This window comes from Arachis ipaensis, chromosome B6 (assembly GCF_059453495.1).
Source record: "Arachis ipaensis isolate K30076 ecotype BB chromosome B6, ASM5945349v1, whole genome shotgun sequence".
NCBI classification, from domain to species: domain Eukaryota; kingdom Viridiplantae; phylum Streptophyta; class Magnoliopsida; order Fabales; family Fabaceae; genus Arachis; species Arachis ipaensis.
Genome location: NC_142441.1, coordinates 29,633,752 through 29,656,083, shown reverse-complemented (window position 1 = coordinate 29,656,083; position 22,332 = coordinate 29,633,752). Strand labels below are relative to the sequence as shown.

The 22,332-nt window shown below is 28.1% G+C and overlaps 1 protein-coding gene across 2 annotated transcripts; it reads left to right on the top strand.

Annotated features, from left to right (window-relative positions):
* Positions 1 to 5,370: 5,370 nt before the first annotated feature.
* Positions 5,371 to 10,895, top strand: LOC107646864 (uncharacterized). Of its 2 annotated transcripts, XM_016351009.3 has the most exons (7): positions 5,371 to 5,566; positions 5,922 to 5,996; positions 7,842 to 7,904; positions 8,149 to 8,190; positions 9,686 to 9,769; positions 9,873 to 10,223; positions 10,815 to 10,895. In XM_016351009.3, exons 5-7 carry the CDS (start codon positions 9,698 to 9,700, stop codon positions 10,893 to 10,895), a joined length of 504 nt encoding a protein of 167 aa, XP_016206495.1. In that variant the 5' UTR covers positions 5,371 to 5,566; positions 5,922 to 5,996; positions 7,842 to 7,904; positions 8,149 to 8,190; positions 9,686 to 9,697. The 2 variants fall into 2 exon arrangements, with proteins under 2 accessions (XP_016206495.1, XP_088348141.1); XM_088492015.1 differs by lacking the exon at positions 5,371 to 5,566 and having other exon boundaries at positions 5,822 to 5,996.
* The last annotated feature ends 11,437 nt before the right edge of the window (positions 10,896 to 22,332 follow it).

The window sequence follows — 22,332 nt, the reverse complement described above, 5'->3', positions numbered from 1 at the left end:
ATATATTAGGATGATCTATTTTAATTATGTGAATTATTATTATTGTTATTATTATTATTATTGTTCACATTTTCATTACATTAGAAAACAATATTTAACATTAAAAAATAAAAAATATAATTAGATTTTTTTTAGTTTGATTAAAAAATCTCTTGTAAGCATATTCAACTTTTATATATACTAAATGTATTAATATTTAATAATATAATATTTGTTACAACAATGACTAAAAATATTAACTCAAGTGAGTAAGATTAACTTAGATCCATTACTCGAATTAGGTTCCTTATCTTAGGATTCAATACAGATGAAATCTATGTGTTTCATCTCAAATAGACTCAAATTGAATTTCTGTTGTTAGTTAAAGATGGTAATGTATATTCATGTGAGTGCGGCGGATTTTCTTTCCCGTCCTTTAGTCCTGTGTTAAAAAAAATCCTATCTATCTTTATTGCAAGTCCCTATTTAATTATCTTCTTAGGGAATGTAGATACCCATAGTTATCTATAGATATTCTTTAATTTTTTAAAAAAATTAACAAAAATCGTCATAATATAATAATTATAAAATAATCAATTCAATAATATAATTCAATACAATTCATAATATATTCATTATGAAAAATAACATTTCAAAATTAAAGACATGAAGAGTATTAATAGCAATGAAAACTTAAAATTATATGTAAGCAAATTAAAATGATATATTTAATGTGATTTGTAAGGAAAAATTTCTGTTACTCAAGTATAATATACGTTTTATTATTTTTTACATAACAATATTAGTTTTAATTTATATATTATTATTATTGAATATTAAAAATAAACAATATTTGTATTATTAGTATTTTTATGACCTTCCTCAACTCTAACTGTGATTAGGTCTAAAAGCTCGCTCACTTCATTAGAAACAAATATAATCTAATAAGTTTCTATCTGATAGTGTTATACATTGAGATCATCATAGGAGAATTAATTTTAGCGAGTTAATGGTACAGTGCTTAGTCACCACAGGAATGTTTTTACATAAAATTATCAATCAATTATGTATGACTTCTGATGAAAATAATATATTCAACATGAATATTGTTTATTAGGTAAAAGATAACAAATTGACAAAGAAAATTTATTACAATAGATATATTTATTTTAACAAATATTCTTCTATCGAATACTATAAAAAATACATTGATTACCCTGATTCCTACCGATCTAACTTCCATTGGCAGTAGTAGGATGCTTAAATTGAGTCATTTATAGGCTATGGTATTCATCAAATAAATAATCAATGAAATATTCATCCATACCTTCTCATTTTGTGTACATTTATACATAAAAGAAATTATACATAAAGAAAATAAGAGAAAAAGAGTTGAAATAACAAGAGCGATAAAAATGATGAGTCTTAGAGCAACTCTAATGAAATCAATTTTAGGTATCAATTTTGATCCTATAGTAAATGAACTAATTTAAAATTAAAACTTGCATTGGATATAATTTTTGACATAATACTGGTATCAAGAGATACCGTATCACTTAAAAAAAAGAGTTAAATGTTGTCACTTATTTAAACCCATCCATTAAATAAACACTAACGATATTATTGTAACATTGTAACGTTGTTTTATTATAACATTGTAACAAAGACTTAACTAAATTTACTCAAATAAATTAGATGTACTTATTTGTACCGTGTATTTTATTACTTTATTTTTTATTATCTTATCAATTTGGTAGAAAAATAGATCCAAATTGATTTAACGTAATTTTTTAAATTATTTATAAAATTCTAATTTTTCTATAATCTAAATATGGTAATTTAGGCATGTTTATGGATCGGATCCGATCCGCATATTCGCAGTGTTTATCCGAATCCAACCCGAAAAAATGCGGATATGGATCCAATCCGCAAGACTATCAGATTGCGGATTTTGTATAGGTATTCGCATATTCGCGTATCCGCAAAACTAAAGAAATAAATAAATAAATATTCTTTTTATGTTTTATTATTTTCACTAATAATTATCATATATGTTGTATTATTTTAATTTATTATTTAAGAAAAGTATGTTTAATAATATTTTAAGAGTAAACATATTTAAAAGAATAGAAAAATAAATTTTATTGATATTTTTAATAAAAATAAGCTTTTAAAAATATTTTTGTGTTTTGCGGATATATCCGATCTGATCCGCACATGGATCGAATCCAAACTTAAAAATTGCGAATATTGGATCCGATGATTTTAGTACGGATCGAATAGAAATTTTGGCCATAACCGATGCGCGTTCACCCTATATGGTATATAATTATTAATTTTGTAATTTTATATTTTATTTTATTTAAATTTTCACAATTTAATTAAATTTATTTAAAATAATAAAAAATAATTTAGAATTTAGATTGAAACAAAATCAAGTATTGGAGTGACAAATTTTACATTAAGTTTCAAATCAAGTCTTATGATATGTCCACAAATATTTATATGGTATCTTGTAAGACCTAAAATAAAATAAAATTAGTACCAAGCATTAGAGATGCTCTTATAAACTTGTTGACCATCTATATATAAAAGATCATAGATCATGATTATCTAACAAAATTAATTTGTATTTATTACATTCAATTTGAATAAGTAAAAAATCATCTTATTTTAGTTTGGTCCTTAATTCACATGATTTGAATTTGACTCAATAGATATGATTTGATCTGATTTGATATGATTATTAATAGAAAATATCTCAATTACCTATTTTATTCATAAATTTATTATTTTAATAACTAATAAATTAATCAAATTAATTAATTAATATACATAATTATTATAATTAATTTGGTTTAATAAATTAAAAGAAATAAATTAAAAAATACTACCAGAATATAAAAAAAATAAATTAAAAATACTACTAAAATAAATTGATATAAATTATAATAAATTGTGTGATATTTAAATATCCAATCAAATCAATTAGTTGATATAATTAATTTATCATAGTAAATTATATTTAATGAATTAAAAAGATAAATCGAAAAACACTTTCAAAAGTATGCCACATCAACTTCATCATCTATTCTATTATATAAAAATCGGATTTCTGCACTTAATAATGAAGCGTAGTAGCATGCTCCGAAGAGTGTTTCCCAATTTAATTATTTTAACTCATCTAATATAATTTATTACCATGACTTAATTATATCAACTAATTGATTTGATTATATATTTAAATATTAATATAATTTATTATAATATATATTACTTAATTAATTTTACTACATTAATTATAATTTGTTATGTTAGTTAATTAATTTATTCATTTATAAAGTCTAAAATAAAATAAATAATTTGTTGTTTATTCTAATTGAATTCATTAAATTTAATTATACATTATATACGAATTAATAATAATTTATAAATCACTCTAATTTATAATATTCAATAAAATAATTTGTAAATCACTTTATATTATGTATTAACGAAATATTATATATGTCTTAATGTGTTAATTAAATATTATATACGTATAGAAAAATAAATACAAAGATGATTTATATAATATTGATAATATTATATTAGCACGGTGATTTTTTTTTGTTTTGATATCATATAATATTGATAATGATAATATTATTATATAGTATTATATAAACTTTTCGATATTAGTATAAAAAATTAAAAAATTATTTCTTATGGCAATCACTCTTAGTGAAATAGTGTGTCCCTTATATAGTATTGATAATTATTGCTTAATTTAAAGTAATTGTATGTCGGTATCTTAAATTTATTTTTCAATAATGATCTAAATAGATAAATCTAATTAAATTGAATGATTATATAAAATATTTTATACTATTAATATACTAAAATTAAATTCATTTTTCGGTACAGAATTTTATAGGTGAATTTTATACAAGATTAAGTTATTTTTTATTTTTTTTATTTGTTTTATCTGTGTTATTTTATTTAATTTTAAGTAGCATCATATTTACAATTACCGGCAGTATGATATTTTATAAAATATGAAAATTAATTTTTTTTATAATTTAAATATCAATGTTTGAGTTAATTTTAATTTAACTTTTTTAAATTAACGTTATCTTTCATTTAGATCTTGATTAATTTAAAATACAAAAATACTAATCTATTCTTTTCTCTTTAAATAATAACAACTTTAATTTATTTATTGTCTTTTTTTCTTTTTATATTTTGTTTAGCAAAAATAATATATGGATTAGGATGGAATTAAGAAACACTCTATGTGATACATGTTTCGCACTAATAAATTCATATGAAATAGAAGAGAAGAAAACAGAAAGTTAAAAAACACTGAGTTAAATGGTGTAAACAGATTCATAGAAGTCAAATGTCTGTGTATTCTCATATCTCATCTCATTTTTTAAAGTTCAAACACATTTTGAATGTACGAATTTTAATTATATTTGTTTTTTCCCTCTTCAATAAATACTACCATCTCTTCCTATTTTTGCTATAGGCTTGTCTTTTATTTAAAAAACACAAAAAAATGTAAAAAGAAAAATCAAAGAAATTAAAGTTATTATATTTAAAAAATTAAATGCTCTTTTAATTAAATAACTATGTAATTCCTATCTAGATATAAATTATATTTTAATATATTGAGTGGTAAATATAAAAAAATATATAATAGATAAGTTAAAAGAACGAATAATGAGATATCTATCTATTTTATTATATAAAAATCGAATTTTTGCACTTAATGATAAAACTGACGTCGCATGCTTTTGAGAATGTTTTCTGATTTATTTCTTTTAACTCATTAAATATAATTTATTACGGTGGATTAATTATATCAACTAATTAATTTGATTAGATATTTAAGTATCACAATTTAATATTATGTATATCAATTAATTGAATATAATTGTTAGAGTATAATTAGTATCAATTAGATCAATTAGCATTATTTAACATATCTGAATATTTATTATAGGATATTACGTCTTTATTATTTCGATTCTCTTAGCACCTATAAATATCCTTCTATATTGTATCATTCTACACAACTTCAATACACACAAACCTTTTCTCTATTGCTCTCTCTAACCTTTTTTAATAATAATAAATATAATTTAATTTAGTTAGAAGTTCATTATTTTATAGTCTTCTATAAAATAATCACTAGAAAAAAAGAATTTAAAATGGCATTGACATTACAACGGTTTTAAAGAACCGCCGTAATACCCAGTTATTATGGCATTTTTTGTTGCTGCCATAATTAACTTTGGGTTTGGTGGCGGTTCTGGTGATTATGGCGGTTTTGAACTGCTGTTTTCACACGTATATAAAACAAAGGAACTGCAACCCTAGCTCGTTAAACGAAACACATCATAACGGCACTCTCGATCTCCCTTCTCTCTCCTTCTTCTCCTCCGTGTAAAGAAGCTCTCCACATCGCCGTTCTTCCCTCTCGGGCTTCTCTTCTCTCTCGCCGTCTTGTGTTCAACCAGTCAACGATCTCAGATCTTGGATCTTGGATCTTCCTTCCTCACATCTGCCGTTGCCCGTTGACACTGCATGCAAAACCGGCAAGGTTGTTTTCGTAACTTTACCCCCCCTCTCTCTCTCTCTCTCTCTCTCTCTCTCTCTCTCTCTCTCTCTCTCTCTCTCTCTCTCTCTCTCTCTCTCTCTCTCTCTCTCTCTCTCTCTCTCTCCCCCGATCTCAGATCTAGTGCCAATGTCTAGTGTTCTGAACTGGTTATGTTGATTAAAGACCACTTGTTATCTGAACTGGTTTTGTTACGTTGATTCAAGTATCTAGTGTTCTGACTTGTTTAAATTTACATTTGTATCTGATTCTGATTTAGACAATTTTGGGTTTGTTAATTGAGATGTATTAAATTTTATATATCTTCCAATTTAGGTTATCATAGCAACTTGTATTTCAGGCTACACCAAGACTTAGCGAGGATAAAGTCAAGCAGTGTGTTGATCCGAAACTTGGAGCAGAATATCCACCCAAAGTAATTGCTAACGTGTTACTCTTATTGCTGAATGATTTTTATTTATTTATTTTATTGATTTTGGAAGTAGGGGTGTCATTTTCTTGTGTGGATTGAGCATGAATTTGAATCTGAAAGCTTCGTATGATGGTATATGCTTCTTGTCATTCTTCTTTTAGTTGGTTTGGAAGCTTTGTGGTGGCTTGTCTAGGTTTTAGGTTTATGAATTGTTATGCTTCTCTTGCTGTTGCGTGAAATTTTTATTTGTTTATTGTGTGATTGTACAGTTTTTCTTATATGGCTTGTCTAGTTTTTCTTATTGCGTTCTGCTTTTGTTTTTTCTTGTTTGCTGGTTCAATTTTTAAGGCACAGTTTCTGGATTAAAATAGTTCTCAAAGCACTCCATTTTTAAATGTTCTCAATGACCAGTCAGGTTTTTAGTATATTCTATTCCTTATTCACATGTTAGGCCTCTTTTTAATTCACATAGCTTGTTTTTGCTGACCCCTTTTTATATTTTAACTTTCAGTTTCAATTTTACATGTCTTCGGATACCCTATATTGACTATTAAACTCACTTGTCTTACTTGTGTTTGAGACTTTCAGCTGGTTTTTAATCAATTACTCAAATAGGCGCCACCAGATTTTGCAATTGACCAAGGAATGAAGAAATAAGAATTAATTGAAAACAGATAGTGTGTCTTTGTGTTTTTATGTAAACCAGTTGTTTGATTATTTAGATAATTAACTAACTTGCTTTAACTAACATGAATTTGTGGGTGATAATTTTTCATGTGAAACATGTTTTTTGCTGTATCTGATTTTTGTTGCTTTAACTAACCAAAAATTGCTTACCCTATATCTGATTTTTGCTGCTGTTCTCCAGCAATTGTCGTTGGTTTGCTTCTTCAAGTGTTTGAATTGAATGCTTACTTCAGTGTTGCAACAATCTATTCTTTATTTTTAGTATTTATCTTGCATTTAACCTGATTTTGGAAATTAAGATAGTAATCTTGTTTCCTTAAGTGCTCTTACAAATACTAGAAATGAGATCTTTTCGTGAAAGTTTTTTACCTTGTTGCGTTGGTTTGTTTCTCTCTCAGTTTATGTATCATGGTCTATTCCATTACATGAGCTTGTCAAATGTTCTTTATTTTTGTAGTAAGAAAAGTTTTGTCAACATGGATTTTGTGATTTGATAATGTCACTTCATTATTATTCAAGAGCGTACTATCCAATTGTGTTAACTATGTGCTACACAAGTCATATTTTAGACAGCCATCACAATGATAAAGATAATGCTTTCAGTTATCGTGGCAGTCATATAATGTGGCACCAAGCACCCACATGGCACATGAATGAATCTCTCTCAGCTGACCTGTGCTACCTAAAGTTAGGCTAAGAATACTGAATTATCTGCGGATTTCAGTGTCAAATACATGAGCTGCATTCATGATGGCTGAATTTATCTTTGCTGCAGTTTTTGAGCTTATTAACTAGTCAAAATTTGACATTGATTATAGTTGTTGCTGTTGCAGTCAACTGCAAACTGATTTTAATAACTCATTGCAACTTGAATGCTTTCAAATGACATATTGTAAAAAGGAAAAAAGAAAAATGAAATAACTAACTTATTTTAATAACTAGTCAATTTTAAAGTGCATTCTATTTAATTTGAGCATCTCTCTACTAAATTAGTGAAGTATTTGAAATTTGAATCCTATATTTTGTTCCTACTTATTTTCTTCCAGTTAGATTAGATTAGATGCTCTGCTATTTTTTTCTTTCTTTATCTTTTCTCTCTTTGCGCATGCCATTTTACTTTTCTCTGTAATGATTATCTAATTTTTATTTTTATGAACACAGGGTCAACAACCTAGCCTTGCCAATTCAGTTAGATGGCTTCAAATTCAGACATCCACTGCCACTGTATGCCCTCCTCACTTCCTATTTATATTTGGTGTTGTATGAAATGTATACAATAAGCCTTTATCGCGTGTATTTTTTTCCTCTGTGAATGGAATTACTGCTATATTTCCTAGCATTGTTATATTGGTAAGTTGGTCTTTGGGGGGGGGAGGGGGATTTTGATACTAATCGTGATATTTTCTGGAACTTTGTTATCATTATTAATGTTGTTGATAACTTAACCATTTATTTTTCTATCTTTCAGGATCTACGTTCTGAGTTGAAGGAGCTAATTCCAGAATATCAGGTTCGTTCTGTTATTTTAAGCTTTGGCAGTGATACCTATTTATGTTGGATAAGCTGATTTAGAATATTAAAGATCATCATCATCAGTGGAGGACAGAGCATCTAATCTCTAATCAAATAAAAACTTTCTCTCGTCAACTTGCGTTGACTTTTGATCCATTTGCATGGTCCCATGTGAGACACTATTGGTTCCTATGTATAAATAATATATTATATATGTATACATACAAAGTCTTCTTTTTCATCATATAATAAACAAATTTAAGGCAAAAATAATAATCGATATGGAGAACATGGAGTAGTTTTCCTTTCATCATGATTAGGATTAGTGCCAAAATTGCATGTCTTAGTTATTACTATTAGCAATATGCTAATAAGCTGATCAGCTCATTATTAGTTCAGACTTCAGACTATGTTACCATTTTAGAGTGTACTCGGAAAATTAAGTGAAAGAAGCTAAGCCATGTATTCAGTATATGTATCTTGTGAAATGCATGCAACAGAGCGGTGCTCTTAATTATTAATAAAATACTTCCATAACATTCTTAATGTTAGTTCTTAAAGAAAATCTAAAAATTGGACTTGTTGAATCAATAAAAACTAAATGTTTAAAAATTTGGAATTCAATAATTGAGATTCAACGAAAATTGTACTTGACGTAGACCAATCCAAGTAATTCAATTCATTGGATTTTAAACAATTTTAGTTATTGTCTTTGATTAATTCACTACATGCTGACCGATTCTAGACTTGAAAATGATCTAATTCTCAAAATTATAATATATATGGAAACACAATCTGTATTGCGTTTGATCCATTACAGACTTGAAAATGATCATTGCTCTTATCTCTTGTTTATAAGCTCACAATGTGACTGATTCGTTGGATCATCCTTTGTCATGTTTCTGGAACTTTGTTCTCATTCTAATTCAATACTCTTAGCTTAACTCATAAGCTTTGTTTTCACAAAAAGAAATATATATCTAAATTACAAGAATGGTTCCAATGGAGTTAAACTGCTTCCAAACTATTAGTTGAAAAATAAACCTTTGTCTGCTCTGTTTGATTCTAGATTTCTAGTTCACACATATGCACTCCAGATCTATTATTTATTTCTTCTTCTTTTCTTTTTTTTTTCTAAATACATTTTTTAAATGATAAAATTAAAAGGCAATTAATAATTTTTTATGTGAGATTAATATACTATTTCTATTTTTCAGATTGATGAGTAATGTCTTCTTTAGTTTCTTAACTTACCCAGCATCTTCTTTAGATCATATATACAACTACTTGAGAAGGAAAAATTCACAACGTCACTGTTACAGCCACGAAATTATCATTTGAAAGAGATAATTATAATTTTTTATAGTTTCTTTTAGAATACTATTTAAGTATTTGTTTAATATCTAATTTGCACATACAAGAATAATTTTCTTACCTTTAGAATATATATATATACTTTTAATGAATAGATTTTTTTAAATCCCTATTTGTAGTTCCTCTTAGTCATGTTAATGTGGGACATCACTCACAAGAAAATAGATGGAAGTTATGTTAATGAAAAGGCTAAAGAAATAGCGGTAAGACTAAAGTGCAATAAGTAACTTGTTTGTATTTCTTTTTCTTTCTTTTTTATAAGATAATACTATTTTTGATTCTTTCTCTTTCTTTTTATATATGTAGGAGAAGATTGAAGTACATAGCAGCCAACAACCGATGGAATTAACTGTTAATTCTCCTCTTAATACTCTTGGAGTAGTTTTTGGGAAAGAGCACCCTGGTCGTGTTCGAGGTTTAGGTATGAGAGCTGTTCCAACAATTGCTTTCAAGAACAACACTACAAGGATTAGTCAAATGAATTTAGGTTCTTCAAATGATGTTGGCACATCATCTACTTGTGGTCCAAATGTGCAAGAAGAGTTGGATACCGTTAAAGCGCAATTGCAAGCGCTAGTCTCCTATATTGCTTCTAAGGAAGGGGGTAAAATTCCAATACAATTGGCTGGAATATTTTCTACTCAACAAGTTTCACAGGTACATTCATATTCTGCTTATGATTTCTATTATTAATATAATTAGTAGTAGTGCTAGCTTATGCTAGAGTGATAGTAATAAAATACAAGTTTAACAAAAGGCATATACTTTCCTTCTATTTATGAAACTCACGGTTATGTGAAATTCTAAAGAAGAGAGAGTGTAATTTATAGTATAGCCTCAACCACACACATAAGATAGTTCAAGTAGTGGAACACAACACAACACTGCTTTAGGTAAAGGCGCAAATTAAAGTCTTACCTTCTAAGCTCAACATAACACAAAACAGCTTAGCTTAAATTGTCTAAGGAACTATAATGGAATTCGTGTTTGGATTTCAAATTTTGAACAACGAGGTTTGGAAAATGATGTCAAACCTGTTTTTATACTCTTAAATTTTTTTATCAATTTAATGAGAAATATGATGTGGTTTATATGGTGCTAATTAGTTTTCATGTGTAGTTGGCTCTATAATCTTAAATTGGTTTCATTATTGTATCAATGCTATGTAATTAGACATGATAAATGTATATCAATATATGCCTTTTTCTTGCATTTCTTGTGCTCATAATAGTTATATTTTTGTTGTAGGGATTGGATCAAGAGAGTGAGATTCCATCACCAAAAGAGTTAGGAAGTAGGTCTTTTGGAGCAAGCAACAAGGAAGCATGATCTTGCTTGATATGTTAAGACGTATATTAAGAATTATATGTTAAGACGTATTATTGAAAAATGTTACTTTGATACTTTGTTTTTGGATTATGACACACTACAACATTTTTGGCCTAAGGTAACACTTATTCGAAGTAACATTTAATAAAAGTTGTCTTAGATAGGCAAAGACAACATTTTTAATAAGTTGTCTTTGAGTAAGGCAAAGATAACAAAATTTTTGGCCACCCATAGAAAGAGTTGTCTTTGATATCTAAAACAACATTTATAAAATGTTACAAAATAAAAGCTTTAAGACAACATTTTTAAATAAAAATACAATATTTTATATGAGTTATCAAAAATATTAAACAAATAACATTTATAAAAAGTTGCCTAAAATTGTTTATGATTAAAAATTAAAAGAAAAAACTTTTAATTATATCCCTAGCTATTACCAATTATTTTTTCAATGAAAAAATAACTTAAACTCAAAAAAAGAAAAAAGAGCTTCACTTGTTCCACTTCACGCACATACACAATGAAGAACCCTAACATTTCTCCCCTGCAACAACGTACAAACCATACCCATTCTCCCCTTCCTAACGGCAACAGTAGGTCAGCAGCGTTCAATCGCGCGCACGGCGACGGCGCGGTGCTCTCCTCAACGGGCAACGGCGCGGTGCTCTCCACAATCCCTAACATAGCCACTGCAACAACGCACCCTTTCTCCCCTTCCTAACGGCGACAGCAGCGTTCAATCGCGGTGCACTCCTCCACGTACGGCGACGGCGCTGTGCTATCCTCGATGGGCGACGGCGCGGTGCTCTCCACAAGTCCTAACATAGCCACTGCAACAACGCACAGACCCTTTCTCCCCTTCCTAACGGCGACAGCAGCGCTCAATCGCGGTGCTCTCCTTGACGGGCGCGGTGCTCAATTGCAAGAAACCCCTCTCCCTTCTCTTCTCTTTCTCGTTCTTCCTTTGTTCCACCGTTTCCAGGTATTTGAAAAAACTAATTTTGATGTTCTTTGAATTAATTTATTACAGTTTAGTTAGAATTTAATTTTTAGTTAGTAAATTACTTAGTTGTTGTCTAATTTGCTGTTCTGTGATTTGTTGTTCTACAGATTATTATTGCTGTGTCTAAAAGTTTGTTATATATATATAAGAGCAAATAAAAATAAGTTTACAGAGTGATATAGAGATTATTGAACTCAGAGGCTAAAAGCCTGCGCAAACATTGTAAACAATTTTGCTGTATAGGGCAACACACAAAGAAGTGCTAATCAGAGAGAATATTTAGGATTAAATAGGACAGAATGTCAGAATAATTTTGAAGTTTCTTTACACAAGCGTTCATATTCTTATGCTAATTAAAATATAAAATACATTCTATCTTGTCTTGTTTTGATAGGATATTCTCACGCTTCATCTAAATTATTATTTGAATAAAAACCGTCATCAGTATTGATTTACATTATTTTCATTGTTCTATTACCATTATTTTGTGTGTCTTGTAGCATGCCGCTGAAGCATTTCTACATCTTTTGTGCTCATTGAGAGAAGAAATCAGAGGTTGTTATGCTCCAAAGATGAGTTCCTTAGCAGACATTTTTGCTTCTAATAATAGAATTCTTACTCGAATACATAGGGACTGGCAGAGTGAGCATGAAAGATGGCACCAACTCTACCTTGGACCTTTTGATGGGATTCTTAGTAGCAGCTTGACCTGTCAGAGTTGCTCATCCCAGGTATAGAAGGCTTTCAATGCAGTTCTCTTACCTTTGCTGTTAATTGTGTGTACACTTTATGTATTGTCATACAGTTTTGATTTGACACTGTTGCATTAGGAGGAGAAAGGTTCCAAGGTAATCGAAATGGCTAAAATAGGAGAAATGTTAGAATTAACTAATTGATTTTGTATGATGACATGGGTTAGATTTGAGAAGTTAAGAAAAGACTCAGTTGTAGCTCTATCTAAAGATAATGGTACTCCTAACCTTTATTTCTAATGTAAATGTTTTCTCGTATCTGTTTGAAATTTTAATTTAATTTCAAACTGTATATTTGTTTGTTTTGCAGATCTCAATTAACTTGGAACAATTTAATTGTTTGCCTCTTTCACCTGTACTTAGTGGTTCCACCCTGGTGAGTTTCAAAAATTCAGCGCCAATTATATTGTTGTTTTAATTTCAATATTATTTCTTGGGTAACTGAAATTCTGCAAGCCTTCATGAGCTCCCTGATAGCTGATGTCTCTCGCTTCAGATATTTGGATGTGCACTGCTGGATTGTCTGAAGTAATTCATTGTTGCTGAGCATGTTGAGAACTATCACTGCCACTACTGTTGGCATAATGCTGCGATCAAGTATCTTTCATTAATGGAATGAAATGAGGTAATTATTTCGAGGAGAGAATAATGAAAGAGGAGAGATATGATTATCAAGTTTCATTTGTTCTTTTAATTATAAACATAGAAGAAAATATGTTTTGGTTACTTATTACATTCCACTGTCGTCAAGTCTCACAAATATAACACGATTATTCCTTGAGCTATGCTAATACATCTTGTCCGGCTTTAATTTAAGTTTGAGCTTATTTGTAAAAGTATTACATAATCAAAAACATATATAATCAAAATTTTAACTAAAAGTTAATAATAATAATTTAATTTAATGATAACAAGTAGAAGTTCTTCATCTATTGACCGAAAACAGCTTTAACTTTAACTTTTATAATGTATTATGTTTAGAGGCATTTTAGAAAGTTGTTTGGAAGGAGTAAGGTGTTAAATTGATGTTGTTTTAACTTTGTTTGTATCTGATATTGTTGCTGGTTTTTTTATCTTGGTTCTGCATTTTGCATGAGTACTTGATAGGAGTTTCATTTTTTTGTAACAGGTGCCCCTGCCATAACTTCTAGGTTACAGGATTTTTGAAAAACCTCAGGTTAGTGAGGTTCTTAGAATTCATCATCAATTTGTTCTAAAAAAATTGAAAAAGGCATTAGAATTTAGATGTATAACTTCTGAAAAAAGGACAGGAAAAATTTCTAGAAGTAGAACTCCTTAAATTTTTATCATCAGAATCAATGTTGCATCAAATGGTACATTGAGTTAAATCGGAAATACCCTATCATTTGTTTGGTTGTTTTCTAAAGTAAGAAAGCCATCATTAGGTTTATCCTTATCTTCTTTCAAATGTCATTGCAGGTGACACAGGCAACAAAATTGGGACCTATAGCATTACCTTGTGTACCAATTTTCACAATGTACCTTTTTATGTGGCTGCACCGCTGACTTCAATTGATCTGTCACTTTCTTTCGGAGAAGAAATCGTCATCGAGGAGAGATCTCCGAAGGAGTTGTTGAACATGCGAGGAGGACTTGGAGAGCAAGTTGCTGCCTCATGATAAATGTTAAAGAAATTTTGTTCATAATGAGAAAAATATGTATTTTATTTACTTATGTTTATTATTTATTTGACTTGGTAACTTGGCAAGTATGTAATTGACACTTGGAACACCTTTTTACATACATGCAATATATATTATTAGCTTATTCTCCCTACATTGATTAAATTGAATTTAAGCATTGTTAGTGTGTTATATATCCTATAAATATAACAAAGGCAAAAAATATATTGTTTTAGATATAAAAAAAGAGAACTTAAGAAAAATTCAATAAGGTGTTGCTTTAGGTATTAAAAAAAATTTCAAATAAACTTAAATAAGTGTTGCTTTAGGTCTATAGAAAGGCAACTTAAAAAAATTTGGACAAGTGTTGTTTTATGTATTAGAAAATACAACTCATAAAAAGGGTTGCCATAAAGTCTTTGTTAAAGTGTTGTGTTTGGATCCTCTAAGGCAACCCTTATGTGGAGTTACTTTTTTTTGTAGAAAAGGCAACGTTTCCTGAAGGTTGTCATAAAAAGGGTTCCCTTTTATACACAAAAGCGTTGCCTTAGATCAAAGGTAACGGCCGTATAGCCAACCCCCCAAAAAGCGTTGCGTTTTGTCGGAAAGTGTTGCCTTTGATCAAAGGCAACACATTTCCTTATTATAGGCAACGTTTTTAAAGGGTTGCCTCAGCCCGAATTTGTTGTAGTGACATTTCAATTATGACTTGGATTATGACTTTTGGATCATGTATGAATTAAAAATCATCTTATGATGTTTGGTTTATGATTATGCCTTCTAGTTATTACGAGATTTTTAAGTGAGTTTCGAAAATATCACTTTAAATTGATAGTTTCAATCTTATTTTAAAAAGCATAAAATTGTCATCATAATTAGGTACAAACGACGGTTAGAAACCTCCATTTTAAATGAAAACAATGCCATTATACGCTGGTAGAAACGGCGGTTAAAAACTGCCATTTTAAACACAAAAGATGCCATTATAATTTGATAAAAATGACGGCTAGAAACTGCCATTTTAACACAAAAGATGCCATTATAACTTGGTAAAAATGGCGGTTATAATGGTAAAAACGGCGGTTTCCAACCGCCATTTTAAACAGAAATAATACCACAACATCCTGGTAAAAACGGCGGTTACAGTCGCCATTTTAAACAAATAAAAAACCGCCATTTTAACCCTAAAAAAACCGCCGTATTATCCACAGGTTATTACGGCGGTTTTCTGAAAACCACCGTAATAACCAGAATGGCGCCCAGAATAACGGCGTTTCTTGGAGGCACCAGTTTTGGTCATAATGGCGGTTCTAACCGCCGTAATTCCCCAAAATAACCGCCGTTTTAACCCTGTTTTTTTGTAGTGAATCTTTTTATCACTTTGGATATTTTAACTCTTTTTTCTTTTTTTTTTCTCTTTACATATAATTTTGTTGTGCATTAACTATGTTCATTTAATGATGAAATATACTCATGTTAATTCTATCATATAATAGTTTATTTTTCTCCTATGTATTTTGAATTGTATAGTTACTATTGATCTTACTGTTTTCGATGTTGCTATTTTCGTTTTCTTGAATTGTTCTTTATTTTTTTATGACTTGATAATTAAAAAAAAAAGCAAAGAAAAGAAAAAAAAATGGCCAAAAATGAAGGTTAGAAGCCTAAAGCAGCAACATCATTTCTCAGCATTATTATTATTAATATGAACCTTATTATTTCTTTTTTAACATTCTTTAATACAAGCTTCGTTTCTTTTTCTTAATTATTATTATACTTTTATTATTTTCTTCTCTAATTATAAATCTCCTTATAATAATTTTTTGATAGGATATTTTTTTGGTCTAATAAATTTTTTTCTCTATTTTTTGTCAAAAATAATTTATATTAGAAAAAAAAGATACAAATTAAATTTTAAAATTCAAATTTAAATAAGATGTGCAAAGCATAACTATTGAATTCATTTGGTCGATTTAAAAACTTTGTATTATCGTCATTAAAAATTTCAAATACTATTATAAAATTCTAGAAATTTTTATTTTATTGTTCTTAAATTATATATTATACCGTGTATTTGAAGAGTTTCATCTTTTTTAAAATAAGTGTGACATTATATACTTTTTTAGATACAATAAATGAATAATAAAGTTAAAGTGAGTAACAAAATTGATTATATAATAAGATACAAATTTTTAAAATTTTTAGCATAATTAACAAATTTTTAGTTTCAAAATAAATGTTTACTCTATTTTTTATCTTTTATTTGATTTTTTTATAATTTTTTCTTGATTTTTTAATTAATTATAATTGTAATAATTCATCATAAATTTGTGTTTTGTAGAAAAAAATTATCAATCATAAAATACAGAAGACTTAACCAAAAAATTTAAAAAATGTTGATTAATCACAAAATAATAAATTATGAATTGTGCTTTAAGTATGTTTTAAAATACAAATTGGGACTATTTAAAATTAGTTTTTTACCATTAATGTTAACTTCAATCATAATAAGATAAAAAGTAAAAATTGTATATAATAATTTAATTTCATTATTTATACTACCAAAATTATTCTTTAATGTATTATATCCTATTTATTTTTATTCATTGATGATCTTTAATTGTCTATTTTCAATAAAAAGTTGAATTGATTAAATTAATTTTTTTCAATTAGTAATATAATTATTGTGACATTTACTTTGTTCAGTAATATTTTTTAATTTATTGAATCTGATTAATCATCTCTTTCTTATTTTATGCTAATTTAACTAATTAAAGTTAATAAATTTCAGTTATTTTAATTCTTGCAACTTTTTATTATAATAATATATTTCTATTAATGTATTAATATAATTTTAATATTTATATGTCATTAATAATTATAATTTTATTTTAAAGTGATATTTTATTCCTAATATATATATATATATATATATATATATATATATATATATATATATACTATTTCTTTATACGATTAGATTAGACATATTCATATTCAATTTATTTGATTATTTAATTAAAATTAATTATATTAAAAGATTAGATTAAGATTATGGTAGACTAATTATATTGTTATTAATTAATTATATTAAAAGATTAAGATTATGATAGATTATTATTATTTTATTATTATTTTTTTATATTAATTCAGATGTTTAGCTTCTTTTCGTTATTAAATAAGGTACTGTATATCTTCTTTTTATTCTTTTTTTATATACACATAAAATTTATTAAATTATTTCTCTTCTCTCTAATAAATTTGTTTCTCTTCTATTTATATTTCTTTCCTTCAATATTTTATTGGTTCTTAATTTTCTAAATTTTATTTTAATTTATGTATTTGTTCTGACTATACCTAATTTTTTTTATTTATGTGTTATAGAAATATGATTTGATTCCATTAAGTTGCCAATTTTTTTTGAAAAATCTAAAGCTAAAACACAAAAATATATTTATAGATATTTTATTTTAATTTTTTAACTAAAAAATATAATATTTTTTGTCATATTTGTTGGAATTCTAAGTTAAATATGAATATTAATTTTTGAAATAGAATAAATATATTTTAAATTTTTTGCACCTAAAAATAATATTCTATCAATGTTAAAATTATTTAGATGGATAAGTAATAGTGAATATAGAATTATTTAGGATGGATAGAACTAAGTACATCTTTTTATTGAAAATACTAATTTAAAAATATTATATTTAATTCTCAATAGTCAACCTCTCATTGAACCATTGTATTTTCAAAAGATTTTTGAAAAAACGAAATAGTTTTAGGTGTATAATTTTTGTAAAAATTTAATTAATTTAAGATATTTATTATCGTTGATTAAAAAAGTAAATTAAAATGACAATTTAATATTTCTACGCTTAAAATATTATTTATTTATTTTTCTAAAATTTTTTATCATTCAATGATCACATTAATATAATTTAATTCAATAAAATTATTTATTATTATTTGATTGAATAAAATTTCTATTTAGCGAAAAATTTTAGGATTTCTTAACCTCAAGATCATCCATGTTAAAGCATATAACTAAGAGCACGGAAGGGTCTCTTCATTCGAGAGTATGATTGAGATCAGAGAGCTTGACTCTTGTGGTTCTTTGATCTTCATTAACCAAAATCTTCTGTATTTCTGATAGGGCTGAATCACAATTTTACTGTGGGAAATGAGCTACCAAGGCAAGTTTGATGTCTTGGAGACCAAAATCCTGAAGTCACTATTTATATTTGAGTGTGACACTCATTAAACCCTAAAACTCAAATAAAATAGTATCTATGATTTTAATCTCATTTATCCAAATCAAAAGTAATAATGACTTATTTAATTCAACATTTATAACAGTAAATGAGATCACTGTTATATAAGTCATTTAATGTGAAATTACTTAATTTGCGATTATAATTAATATATGTATTGTCCATAAAAATATTAAGAAATAATAATTTCCTAACAATCTTCTACTTCAGTTATAAATATATATTTTTCTGAGATAATCACCTCTTATAAATTTTACGCGCAAATCTGAATGTAATTTCTCTTATTACTTTAATAATCTGGTCTATCTCATATATTAGTTATGAAATTACCGAAACTTTTATCACATTAGTGTCGCAACAAAACCACGATAATCCCATACTAAAATACTCAACCACATATATCAAATTTGGATGAGAAAATTCAAAAATTACATGCAAAAATGATCTCATGCATGTCTATTTTTAACTTGAATAAAAATTCTATTTTATTCGGTGACAGACTCAGATGAAACTGCAACGGCAACGTTCGGGCTCATAGCGACGGCGACTAAGTGATGAGTCCGTGGAAGAAGAAGAGAAGAACTTAACAGACTCACAATGTGTGTGAAAGAGAGAGAGAGAGTGAAATTTGTAACGCCCTAACTTTTAACACGTCATGATCGTACTAAAGATAAGGCATTACTAATCTACTTTCCTTGTTTACTATTTAATATTAAGCATTTAGTTCGACGTCGCGTTTCAATTTTTAAGAAAATGCCTGAAAAGTTTGCTTTTATTTATTAAAATCATATATCAAAGATCCTCAAGCAATACTGATCACATAGTTATTAATAATAATAAATATCATACAACAGAATTCAAATAGAACTCAGTTACAACTCCTATCCCTCTATATAAAATAAAATCTTAAATAACAAGGGCGAGGAAATTCTATGAAAGCAACTCAACACATAAATTTAACTCAAATAAGGCTAATATTCGCCCGCGGCTTCAAACTAAATCTTCGAACCTGTGTCACTGAAAGGGTAGAAGATTTTGGGGTGAGAATAAACCACACGTTCTCAGTAGGGAGTGGGAATAACGTAAGAGTAATGAAATAAATTGCAAATAATTAACTTACTTAGTAAAACTATTTTGTTAAACCTTTGAAAATACTTTTATTTCTACTTTAGATAAGTAATTACTTTTCTTTAAATTTCTAAACTCAAAACAGATTTTAATCACAAAAATTAGCCATACTAACCATCTCTCAGCTACATAATCATTTTTCAACCACAACATCTCACCTCAATACATCCGTGAACTAACAGCACAAGTAAGGGATTCAAACCAACATACAAACAAGTCAAACAGCACAATCACAGAGAAGTAATACAAGCAAACACAACCAAATACAAATGTGCAAACAACATGATGCATGTCTATTCCTAACGCAGGCCATGAGCTCATGTGTCGGTTGCCTACCCGCTCCCGACATTACCCGGGCATGAGTCCCAGATATGGCTTTCCAAATGCATACAGTGTGCTTATAAGTCGTACGGCTAGACCGCATACAGTGTGACTTTCCAAATGAATAAGCGTACATCTAGAAAACAGTTCTCAGTGTGTGGGCATCCCCACTTTACATTTGGCACTAAAGCCCAAACAATGTCACATCTGCTCTCCTGTGGCAGACAGTCTCTTTAATTTAATATATCCTTTAAAATCTTGTTCTCTGTTTTCCTGTGACAGAGATTTCTTTTCTTAATAAACCGAGTTCAAAACAATACTTAAAACAAAATTTCTCCTTACAAAATTGGATTTAAAACATTATGTTTTTCTTAATAAATCGAGTTTAAAAAAAATAGAATACACCTTTTCTCAACTAAATAAATCTCAAATAATTTAATTGTCTAAAACCAAATCTTTTAAAATAACTTTTCAAATAAAACCTCAGATTTTATAAAATTTCGGCAGCACTTCCCCTAAAACACGGGCTTAGCCACCCTTTTCGGGTCCCAACTGAACCATTTTCAACCTCTTTTCAATCATTTCTAATAACTCAAACTAATTCCAATATCCACAACATTTATAAATCTGAAAATCCAACTAGTTCCAATGTCAAAATCTTTTCTAACTCTCAATTTATTACTAATAAAACAAACTTTCAATACAAAACCTGTTTCTCAATATAAGTAAATATGTAAATAAAATGTTTTCTACTATAAAATCATATTTCAAAATAAATTTATAATTCAGATTTTCGAAATAAAACTACTTTTTCGGTTACTTTTACATAAAATTGGGCGGAATCTCCTCTTAAAAATTAAACTTCACCACCCATGCGGGCTCCCTCAAATTCATAACTTCCAAACCAAAATCAAATCCAACTCCATTCAACAATTATCAGTACGACAATTTCTTCAATAATTAACTCATCATATTACAATTTAACAAGTAACACTAATTTAATCACCTTTCACAGCCACAACTCAACCAATTCATCATAATCACACAAAATCAGAATTTTAACAACTTCATCAAAATCAGAAAACCAATATCAATCACAGCCAAGGTTGTCGAACTCGCGAGTCTAAGTAAACTCGTGGAGCTGACCTAGACTCGACTCGTGAGTTAACTCGTAGACTCGTACGAGTTCACCTGTTATGAAGTTTATATATATATATATATATATATATATATATATTCGTACATAATGTATATTTACTCAATTCCGACCCTTCCAAATTAATAATATCAATCTTAAAGTACATAATAAATTAAAATAGTAGCATACATTATAACAAATATTTTAAAATACACTTTCAAATTCTCTATAATTATTCTTATACAAATACAACATAGAACACACAAAATTAAAAATTCTAAATCTGTAATACTAAATCTTTAATTGAACATTGAACAATATCAAATAAACAAATTAACTCTAATCAAAATAATTAATTACTAATCAGCCATGAATGGATGAACCATCTGGCCATCTAACATAAACGATAAGCAATAGGCTAAAATTAGAAGTAATAAAATTTAAAAAGAAAAAAAACTAAATCAAGAAGTAAATGCTCAAAAAAGGGCAAAAGGCATACAAAAAATAGATGATACAGAAGAAAAGAAGGGGGTAAAGTCCCAGCAATAGTAGGTCGAAGACAAAGGTGTAGCAAGCAGCGGTGATGAAGGTGCAGCAGCGGTGATGAGGGTGCAGCAGCACAAAACGACGATGACAAAGAGTCATGAATTTCATGATGGCGTAAAGAGATAGGACTGTAGGAGAAGTAATCAAACTCGTGAACGGTGATAGCATGATGGAGTTGCGGATAGTGGAGATGAGAAGAAATACAAAGTAGAGGGCAACATAAATAAAATTCACAAAGACAATGGCTCAAATAAGAGCAGAGGTAGTAGACGCAAGAAAACAACGGCAGCTCGACGGGGAACAGCGACTACGGCAGAACATGGAAAAAGTGAGACTTGAGAGAAACGACGCAGATGAGTGAGTTGTGAGTGAGTTTTCTTTCATTCTTTGGGAGTGTTATCGTAACCCTAATAAAAAAAGTGTTTTTTTGTTCAAAATGACGTTTTTTAGCAAAAATGAAGAAAAACACAAACTCGCTAATTCGGTCCTAAACTCATGAATTTGTCCGAGTTTGACTGAGTCAAGCCGAGTCAACTCGTTTCCATATCTAAACTCGTAAACTCGTACGAGTTTACAAGTTAACTCGAGAGTTTGACAATGATGATCACAACTTTAATTCAAACTCATCATTC

What these genes read in the sequence shown, in the direction of transcription:
- LOC107646864 (XM_016351009.3), top strand. Translation starts at nt 9,698, where the DNA reads ATGTTAATGTGGGACATCACTCACAAGAAAATAGATGGAAGTTATGTT. An exon ending in AAAAGGCTAAAGAAATAGCG is followed by an intron (nt 9,770 to 9,872) that starts GTAAGACTAAAG and finishes TTATATATGTAG; the next exon opens with GAGAAGATTGAAGTACATAG. An exon ending in CTACTCAACAAGTTTCACAG is followed by an intron (nt 10,224 to 10,814) that starts GTACATTCATAT and finishes TTTTTGTTGTAG; the next exon opens with GGATTGGATCAAGAGAGTGA.